The 10,834-nt window shown below is 47.2% G+C and overlaps 1 protein-coding gene across 1 annotated transcript; it reads left to right on the forward strand.

The window, feature by feature from the left end:
* The first annotated feature begins 6,568 nt into the window (after positions 1–6,568).
* On the forward strand, positions 6,569–10,477 carry LOC135829479 (uncharacterized). Its single transcript, XM_065341885.1, has 2 exons — positions 6,569–9,870; positions 9,969–10,477. The coding sequence occupies exons 1-2, from the start codon at positions 6,619–6,621 to the stop codon at positions 9,969–9,971; spliced, it is 3,255 nt and encodes a 1,084-aa protein (XP_065197957.1). The 5' UTR covers positions 6,569–6,618; the 3' UTR covers positions 9,972–10,477.
* Positions 10,478–10,834: the final 357 nt, after the last annotated feature.

The raw sequence follows: 10,834 nt of genomic DNA on the forward strand, positions 1-10,834 counted from the left end.
AGTACAGATTTCTTACTCTCCTGCCAGAATTTGTGCATTATTTTGGTGTACACTTTCTTGACCCCACGCTTGTACGTTGCATGCCATGGTAAACTAGAAAACGAGTTTATTGACAAAGTCTATCGCTTGAAACGATAAAGTATGGGTTCGGGTGTGATCAAATGCACCCATGGTGCTCATAAACTGTGTGCAGTGCTCTCTTCACCAACAGAACACTACCTACCATACTTTGTAGATCTCGTACCAATCCAAGGGAAAATGACAAAGACAAAATTAATGTGAGTCATGCATGAAAACTTGTGATAGCACTATAGTACAGAACAACGTTGTTCGTGCTATGCCTGACAACAATAAGTTACACACAAAACATTACGCGCATCGATTCTCACAAGATAAGTCAAGACATACTCGGAGCAAAGAGAAATTTGTTTGTGTCATGCATGAAACTTGTGATAACTACCAGTACAATGTCTTTCTTGTGCGACGCCTAGTGTAGTGCGCCTGACAACAATAAATTTCCCCAAAAAATAAGAATAAGTGTATCATGCTGATACGCGCTCCTCACAAGACAAGTCAAGGCAAACTAATTGAGGCTTACCTAATGTCAGACTCTTCTGTCACTGGCATTGGCGGCTTCTGCATGTCGAGATAACCTCGAAGAGCAGTGATGGGCACAGCCTAATGCAAGGATACGATCTCGTAATCTGCGAGGTCCGCTACGCAAGAAACCTTGGGCCGTCTTGTCGACAACGACGGCAGCATCCTACCAGCAAAATCATTCCCGCAGGCTGGGCATGGCTATACACTTTTGTCCACGCTCGCACCAGTCGGAGTCCCAAACGAATCGAGATTCTGGTGGCCAAGCTACTCGTCTTCTGTCGGACGCAGCTGCTGAAGCATCTTCTTCCTCAACATTTGTTACACGCGATGGCAGCTCCTCAGCAGAGTATCTGGGCTCCCTGCCCCAACCATACGCGGCGGTGGGCTGTTGGTCGTCCTCACTGGCCTCAGCATCGCTGCCTTCATTGCTGGGGACAGAGGATTGTTCGGAATCGCCCATCTTCCCTTGAAATACCAACTAAAATTAGTGCTTGTAGATTGGCGAAGAGAAACGACTTTGCCACAATGACGTAGGCAGCCCGTGATGATGTAACCAAATGGCCGCATGACGTCAGGGCGCGGCCCCCGTTTTTGCAATTTCAAAGTGAAATATCTCAAGAACGCTTCGTCGTAGAGGCTTCGGACCAAGACCATTCGACTCAGCGCCCGAAACTATACAGGCTATCAAAGTTTCATTTTTTCGTGGAGTTCCCCTTTAAGGCAAAAATTAAAATTTCACCAATTGTAGTCTTCGGGGTGCTGAGTCGAATGGTCGTGGTCCGAGGAAGCTGAGACGCTCCCTTCCTACTTGAATCCCAATCGAACTCGCGCACTTCCACCGAAACTGGGTGACTGCGCCCTACTAGATGGGGATTTGTATGCAAAATGTCACTAAAAGCGCCATTTCGTTCTTATAAAAGCACGGATGACCGCGATTGGCCCGTATGTTGTTGTCTTTTGGACGCTGAGTCGACTGGGTTTGGTCCGAAAAGGCTGCGATGCAGCGTTCCTCCTTTATGGGGCTGTTAAGTGTGACGTCACGGCCCCTTCGATACGCATAGCAACGGAGAGCACTGGGGACAAACAAAAGTCGCGTCCTCTGGATGGAACCAGTTGTCAAAGGCAACAGCATCTAAATGACTGGAGAGGGAGCAGTTTTTCTTTGCTTTTTCTTCAAGCGATTGTTGTCGCTCTTTACTCCTTGTTCTTTCCTCTACAAATCTCCTGTAGTCGTCGAGGGCCTTCATAATGGCTGTGAAATTGGCTGCCCACTGTAAAACTCCGTGTTTGAGAGTGCTTTGAAGATTCTTCGCGTCCTGATGGATCAAAGTACGAGCGCTCCCTGTGGATTCGATTATATGTAGGTGAGTTGTTCAAGAAATCAGTGTCTTCTTTCTGTCTCTGCCCTCACGCTGGCACAATAATATCAGCCTCTATATCCATGGCAGCTCGCGCCTCCCGTAAACTGCATGACTTAGATATATTCTCGCCCTCCGTGATGATTGAAGACCCATGGAAGAAGTTATTATGTTCAGAATGATGTCCTGAGAATATATTAAAATAAAATAATTCTAGGGAATTGTTACAGGGTATTGTAACAATAACAGGGCATTTTGGAAGGATGGAGAGAGAGAGAGCAGTGAAGTGTTTGTCTCCCTTTAATTACTCCAGATTATTGAATGGTGTATGATCTACTCGATATTTTCCGCAATGGTTTTTCCTAATTTGCGGGATCTCTTCTTTTGCTGTTTGCGTGTTTACAGGAAGTGACTGTCTGGTGTATCCGCACCAGATCCTGGGGACATGAAGTCAGAGGCAGGGTCGTCCAGTGATGCAACACTGCCGTTCTATGTGCAACGTCACCGCTAATTCCCCCGGCGAAAACACAAAAAAGACAAACACGTCAAGAGACTACAGTATTGACCGTTCTGGTAATGAATCGTGACTGCTCGGACAGTCGATAATCAAAACACAGAGCACCAGCATGATGTTTTGATATTGGGAACCACACACCAGCTCAATTCTCAAGCCCAAAAATTGATGAATACAAAACACAGAGGGATGCAACAAGAGATCATCCGGCAACCAAACCAACCTGGGTCTAATGCACTGAATAGTCCTGAAATACACAGGCCACACAAAGCAGTGCAAGCACATACTGTCACAAGGTACATGCATTGCAGAACAAAGTGTAACCAAAGATACATGGGGTTATAGCTGCACACTCGTGCATGTGCTCGCTCAGCCCAAGAACACGCATGATGATAGAAATAATCCGGGGGAAACACGCTAGCACCGAAGTAAGCATCAAGACGTAAATAGTCATCATCACAAGCCCATAGCCCTAAGCCCGTCGGGGCGTCACAGAGTAAGTATGAACAAGTGAGCGCCATAAAAATCGATCGCGTGCAGTGGCGAGCAGGGACTGCACGTCAAGTGCAGTCCATGAAATAATATTATCAAGCCATGACATTCTGGGCCTGCCTCGGCAACGACCTCCAGCAACACAACCCTGAAGAACAGTCAATGACAAACAGCCGGAACGAACAATATGACCAAAAAATTGCAATTTCCTTTTACGAACAGAAACAATAAGTGGGACTTGTTTGTGAATACTATTTATTTCCTCTCTAACAGACACATTCGTCCGTAAATAGTGCAGCTCTGAAAAAGTAAAAAATTACATTGACATGTACATTGGTGTGCCGAGTAGTATCATCCTTGATTACCCATCCAACCAAGACGTTATCAGGTTCCAGACGCCGAGATCGCACGCCGAATGTGAAGTGCATCTAGCCTTGAACCTGTTGCACAAGGCACACACATATGACAAAAATGACATCCACTCCGATTATTTCCAGAGGCCAATCATAACAGAACACAGAAATGAAACCACGGGCTCAACAAAGTACATGTAAACGCAAAGGAAATTAGTTAAAATAATCCATGAAGTGCTATTTTAATTCCAGCGCTGACTGCAGTGTGGCGTCGTGGCCCGATACCCGCTGAGCATAGACACAAACTCCATTTGACAGGGGCAAGACATACTATTTTGGAATAAAGTCATAAAGTATATCACTCCAATGACATAACGGACACCTCGTGCAAATGCGTGGTCTGTTCATCCGGCCAACTCGGCCACGCACGAGAGTGTGTGCATGTACGCGCGCACGCAAGCGCGCGCGTGCACACACACACCATGTATTTGGTGCGTATGGCGTACCTGTTGCGGAGATATGAAGATGGAATCATCAGTATCATGATGTTACATGTACATGTACAGTGTATGTTTGAGTGTAAAGTAAATTTTATTTTATTACACATTTCTTCGACACAACTTACTCCACATCTTCGCATTTCTCATAATCCGTCCACCTACACTCCGTCTCAGTTGAGGGAAAACTCTCCCAGGTACAGGTATACACTAGTCACCACAGCCATGTGATGACATTGGGATGGGTCCCAAGCACGATTGCACTCTCCAGGTACCATATAATTTATTTGTCCAGATTATCTGTGCAGACAAAATGCAATGCATAGCGGCAATCGATGGATGAAGAGAGAGTTTGTAAATACACATATCTTTCCACTTGTTCAGGAGCTTACCGTTTGGAGTTCACATCGTTTACACGATCTCTTATGCTGTCTTGCACCTTGGCTTTGTTGACCATGGATACGCCATCCCAGAAGACATTCTACAGGAGCTACTAATGCAGAGCGTTTTTCACGCTCGATCTCGGCGATCTACCTCGTCACGCCAATAAAATCCTCCGTGACACTGGCTACAGTCACAAGAGACGTCTCAGTAAGGTAATGAGCACGACAACACCGTCGAGATCAAGGACAAAGAGAAAACAAAACACTCACTGAAAACAGCAAAGAAGAAACGAAGAAATGTACACGATCCCTATATGTTGCCACTGACAACTGATTCGGTGGAGACGACGCTACTTTTGTTTGTCCCCAGTGGGATCGTTGCTATGCGTATCGAAGGAACTGTGACGTCATCACTTAACAGCCCCATACCCAATCGAACATGGTTGAACAAGCGGTCACGTGCTCCTGCGTACGCCAGTCACCTGGTCACCGTGCCTGCAGGGTACAACTTACTAGCCTGTTTGACCTTTTTTGGGTGCAGTCCTGTCACTCGAGTTGAACCTTGGCAGTGAAAGTTGTCGCCTGCGCCAGTGGTGACCAGGCGATTTGGGCATCCAGGAGCACGTGACCGCTTGTTCAACCATGTTCGATTGGGAATAAAGGAGGAACGCTGCATCGCAGCCTTTTCGGACCAAAACCAGTCGACTCAGCGTCCAAAAGACTACAACATATGGGCCAATCGCGGTCATTCGTGCTTTTATAAGAACGAAATGGCGCTTTTAGTGACATTTTGCATACAAATCCCCATCTAGTAGGGCGCAGTCACCCAGTTTCGGTGGAAGTGCGCGAGTTCGATTGAGATTCAAGTAGGAAGGGAGCGTCCCAGCTTTCTCGGACCAAGACCATTCGACTCAGCACCCCGAAGACTACAACTGGTGAAATTTTAATTTTTGCCTTAACTTCCCCTTTAACTCAGCTCAGTGACCTCCCCGTGGATTTGCCTCTTCGCTGGAGGCTCCATTTCCAAAAACAACACCTCAACGATCAAGCTCGAACTGAGCACGTGCACGTACTGACTACTTTCACTTCGACGCGCGCCTCTGCATGATCTGTCACACATACAAGCCATGTAGTCAGTCCTTTCAAAGTTCGAACGTGCAAAGTACCAACCGGGTCACAGGTGACCCGGTACTATATTTTCAACCGGGTCCAAGCACCGCCCAACCGGGTCGATTACCCGGCTCACCCGGCTCACCCGCCTCACCTGGCTCACCCGGCTCTGGAGCATACACTGGGTTGTATAGGACATGTGAGGTTTTCTGGTGGATGATGATCTTGCTGTGTTTACATGCTGCTTGCATGCTCAAGTAGAGTTTGGTAGATAATAGAGAGGTTTTGCATTCCGAATTTCGGAATTATTTTCGGAATGTCACGGCAGCAGTCGAAAAAGTAGTCGAACTTTCGGAAGTGTGGTGGCGAAAGTGCATGGTTTTCCGAAAATGGATTTTCGGCTCTTTCATGTTTGGGAGTGCATATTCGAATACAAAAAAGTGTATTTTTCATGTTTTTATTTTTGCTTTCTGCTGCTCTCGATTATTTGAAATTTTTCCACGTATGTAGTTTTGATTTTTCAGCGGCTGGTTTTGCTGCTCTCGCTGATCTCGCCATGTTGACTAATCTTCTCACACTCCATCACACTCTGGCTTCCTTTGCCATGGAGCCTACTGACAGTACAAGACAGTAGTTCGCCAACGTTTTCAACCTCGTCTTCAGCTGTTGGATCACTTGGTCCACCATCAGTCCGTCCTCGTCTTCGAACCGCACCCAAAATTCAGTTTGACCTGCGCACATGGATTTGATCAACCCCTTCGACGCTCTCCATTTTGTTTTGCATGGCAACCCTTGGAAACGAAGTCGAATCAGATTTTCGGAATGCAAAACACTGAAAATACCGTTTTTCGGAACGCGCTTTTTTCGGAAAAGCACAGTCGAAAATCATTCCGAAATTCGGAATGCAAAACCTCTATATTGGCCGTAGTCTCCTACTGCTAATGTCTACATTCTCCACATGATGGTTGATGCGTTGCTGTTTGTGCCTCGCAACTGCTCCTGGACAACGGACTGCTTCGCCCCAACGGCAACGATGGATGATTGGCACGATAGATAGGAACCACTTGATTGGGGATTGCCAGCTATCTCAGAACCCGACAGCAGTGTGTTCGATTTGGCACTCTCCCCCTCTTTGTCTCTCCCTCTCTTTCTTTCTATCTTTCTCTCTCTCTCTTTTTTCTCTCTCTCTCTCTCTCTCTCTCTCTCTCTCTCTCTCTCTCTCTCTCTCTCTCTCTCTCTCTCTCTCTCTCTCTCTCATCGCAGGCTGGAGCTGTGTCAGCAGTCTCTGCATCACCACCACACGAGACTCCAATGACTTTAGAGGCAAGTACACCAACCATTACACCATCAGACCGGGAAACAACATGTCCACACTGTTTGAGAAAACTCAAATGGAAACAAAACTTGCCACGACATCTACAGACCTGCCCGGTCTACAAATCACTTTCAACCACCTCAGCCAAAGCAGACGGCAGTAGCGGGGATGGTCGGACGACTTCCATGATTGATTCAATGCACTTCAGCCCATCTGTAGGTCAGACAATGACTCCTGGAGATGAATTGCGAACAATCCCGCACGAATCCACTCCCTGTCATAATGAGTCTTTACTTCATGTCCTGAATCAACGGGACATGGACAAGGTAGAAGTCCGGCAGTCCCTACTGCTACCGTCAGCCAAAAACACCAAGGCATGGCACACAATAAACGCTCAGTTGAAGATCCATCTCACTCAACATTTCCCAACCTCATACCTCAAAAACACTAACATCGAAGAGACTCTGGACAAACTAGAGAACTTCATTCACTGGTTTTTCGACCAGAAACCACCACCACCTCCACCAAAACACAAGAATGCAAATAAAAACCGTGCAGTGGAAAAACTCCGGGCTCACAGGCGTGATTTAAAGCGCCAATTTCGTAAGATCAAAAACCCGGACGAAGTACCTGCAGCGCTCAGAAATGAGTATTTTTCAATTGGAAAACAAATCAAGCGTCTTTTGAAACAACAAAAGATGTACGACGATCGATCCCGGAACAAGAGGGACCAGGATGCCTTTCTCAAGGACCCATATGCCTTCGGAAAGAAATTGTTTCAACCAACCAACCATGTCAAACCCACTTTCTCTGACACTACCTGCTTTGAGTACTTCCAACACACATATGCAGACCAGGATCGTGCCACTTCGTACGAATCCTGCCCCAGTGCAGGGAAGCCCCGGGATTGCACCCACCCAGTCGATGAGGGGACCCCTACATGGACTGAATTTCAGAATGTTTTGAAGAAGTGTCGCAACACCTCTGCACCGGGTCCTGACAAGATACCTTACATAGTTTGGAAGCTTTGTCCCTCCCTTCAATCCATTCTTTTCACCATCTTTGGGCGGGTTTGGGAGAGCAAGATCATTCCAAGGCAGTGGCAGGTAGCGTGTATCACACTCCTGGCCAAGGGGGAGGTGTCTGATGATCCTTCGAAATTCCGACCGATTGCTCTAGCGAACACGTCCGGGAAGATCTTTTTCACCTTAGTTGCAAAGCGCCTCTTGAAACATATGCTAGGCAATAAGTTCTTCGATGGTGACAACCAGAAAGGATTTATGCCTGCAAAGGCTGGGTGCTTAGAGCATACATCACTTTGTTATGAGGCGATGCGTGATGCAAAGACGGCAAAACGCCAAATTTGCATTGCGTGGATAGATTTGAAGAATGCATTTGGTTCAGTGCGCCACAATCTGATACAGTATGCTCTAACCCACTACAGCCTTCCTTTGCAATTCAGGAAATTAATTTTTTCCTACTACGACAGTCTTTGCGCTTTCGTCGTACAACCACACACACCCACCTTTAATTACAACATTGGTGTTTTCCAGGGGTGCCCCTTGTCCCCGGTCCTTTTCAATATTTGTTTCCAGCTTCTGCTGGACTCACTTGCAGCCCCTGAATTAAGTTGCCTCTCCTATGATTTTAAATCTGCCCCTTTGCAAGTGTCCCAAACAGCTTTTGCTGATGACTTAGGCCTCTATAGCAAATCTAGTGCAGGTTGTCAAAAACTCATTGCGGTCACGGAGGACTTTCTCTCGTGGACCCAATGTATGCAGGCGGCGCCGCACAAATGCAAAAGCAGTGCAGCAAAGCTTGTAGATGGCCGGTACAAACCTTACGATCCCTGCCTGACAATGTCAGGGAGGAAGATCGCTTTCATTGACACTGCAGAGTTCAAGTTCCTGGGGCGAAGGCTGCATGCTGATTGCTCTGAGCAGACCCAGCGGGAAGACATCCGTCAACTCACTGTATCTCTCATGCAAAAAGTAGATGGCTCTTGGCTTCAAGACCACCACAAGCTATGGCTTTACCACCATCTTGTAGTGCCCAAGCTTTCTTGGTCTTTCCAGGTTCTTGAACTCACACAAGGTTTTGTACGTGAACTGCACTTTATGTGTTTATCATTTCTGAAGAAATGGTCAGGCCTACCTCGATGCGCAAACTCTGCCATTCTTTTTATTGGCAGTCGCAAACGCTTTGGCTTACGCCTCCACTACCTTCCTACGGTGTGGAAAAAGTGCCAGTCCATCAAATGGCACATTCTTCGATCGAGTGGGGACGCGCGCATGAGGGCGCTGTACACTCTGCGTCGGAGTAAGGATGCGAAGCTGACAAAGCGATATGCGGCGACAATAGAGCTGGAGTGTGCAGAGGCATCAGTAGGTTCAGGGACTCTCCGTCCACCGTCATCTTCAAGTCATCGTGCAGGGTTGGGTGCTCGTGCTCCGAAGCAGCATTCCAAACCCCCGAGGAAGGATCTCCTTCAAACATTTGAGGAGATCAACGCGCAGGAGCAGATTTTGAGGCTGAAGACTCTTCAGGTGCAAGGCAAGTGGTTGGAGTGGACATCGGTGATGTGGCAGGACCTCTCGTGGAAATCCCTTTTGTACGGTGGTACTGGTAAGGATTTGAAATTTCTTCTCGCATCAACCCTCGACGTGCTACCTTCTCCGACGAACCTACGCCGTTGGGGAAACACCGTAGTGGATCCGTACTGTAGTTTGTGCCGTACCTGGGCCTGTGCTACGCGCCACGTGCTTGGCGCTTGTCGCGTAGCGCTGGACCAGGGACGTTACACCTGGAGGCACGACAACGTACTCGGGGTCATCGTCAGGAACATGCGTGAGGAGATTCGAATCCGCACTGCTGCAAACACCGTACAAACCGAAAATTCAAATGAGCTTGACTTCATCTCGTTTTGCAAGGCGGGAGAGAAGCCAGTTCGCGTTCAGCCCAGACGAAAGTTGGTTACGACTGATCTCCTGTCAGCGGCCTCAGACTGGAAACTTCTTGTCGACTCAGTTAGTGCAAAGATTTCTTTCCCTGGCTGTGTTGCACTTACCACCCTAAGACCAGATATAGTTCTGTACTCTACGAGTCGTAGGATTGTATTCTGGATGGAGTTGACAGTTTGTGCTGAGGACAGATTCAGTGTCAGTAACTCGCGGAAGGACAGGCGGTATGCGGATCTGGCCGATCAATGCCGAGCAAACGGGTGGCAGGTCGTTTCTTTTTCGGTTGAGGTAGGTGTGCGTGGTTTCATCCCGGACTCTCTTCGGAGGGCTCTGAAAGCGCTTGGATTTTCTAATCGAAGAATAAAATTTATTTGTAATTTGTGCAGTAAGACGTCTCTGCGAAGCAGCTACATCATCTGGTTGCGGCGTCAACAAAAACACTGGTCGGAAGATCCACTTTTCTGAGGTACTGTATGTGGGGCTCCGTTTATTGAGGTGCGTTGAAATTTATTCTCTTTATCTTATTATTTCTTTTCTATAATTTCCCCATATGAGTTCCTATCAGTTGCTGTGAACACCTTGAGTGGAGAGCGCTTGCTCGAGCGTTGAACCGGGTTCTTAATCCACCATACCCAGTTCGCAAGGCTGGGCGGGGTTGTGAGCAGGCTTTCATTTCATCTTTTCTTATTATTTCTTATTATTTCTGCTTTTCATCTCATTACAAAAATTCTGCGCTTTTTCTCCATCTGCGCATAAAATCTAGACTGACAACCTGCTTGTTAAATCATGCACCTGCTTTCAGGCGTAAAAACCCTGTTGTAGAGGTCTCAGTCCTCATTTGTTAGACTTACCTGTCTTTATAAATGTAACTTACTCTCTCTCTCTCTCTCTCTCTCTCTTTCTCTCTTGTTTGGTCGTGGTTGCAATCTTTCTCAATTTTGTGTCGTTTTCTAGAATTCCTGATGTCGTATGGGCCTGAAGTAGACCCTAGTGTTCTCGAGATGAATGAATGGAATGTTGCTTTCATGTGGCTTGTACGCCACTAGTGGCACTACACCTAGACGCTGGTGTTGATGCCAGCCTGCAACACTTTCTTAGTTTGTAACAAGCTGATCCAGCGAGCTGTCAGTGATTGTCAGAGCAGCAGTGTCACGTGCAAACGACAGTGACATGGAGGTGACAGTAACTGCTGTCAGATGATGAGCTGAGAGAGTGACGTCATGGGGCCAGGAGTTGGAAAATGAGTATAAAA

This window comes from Sycon ciliatum, chromosome 13 (genome assembly GCF_964019385.1).
Source record: "Sycon ciliatum chromosome 13, ocSycCili1.1, whole genome shotgun sequence".
Lineage (NCBI taxonomy): Eukaryota > Metazoa > Porifera > Calcarea > Leucosolenida > Sycettidae > Sycon > Sycon ciliatum.

Coding starts and splice junctions, on each gene's coding strand:
- LOC135829479 (XM_065341885.1), top strand. CDS start 6,619: ATGACTTTAGAGGCAAGTACACCAACCATTACACCATCAGACCGGGAA.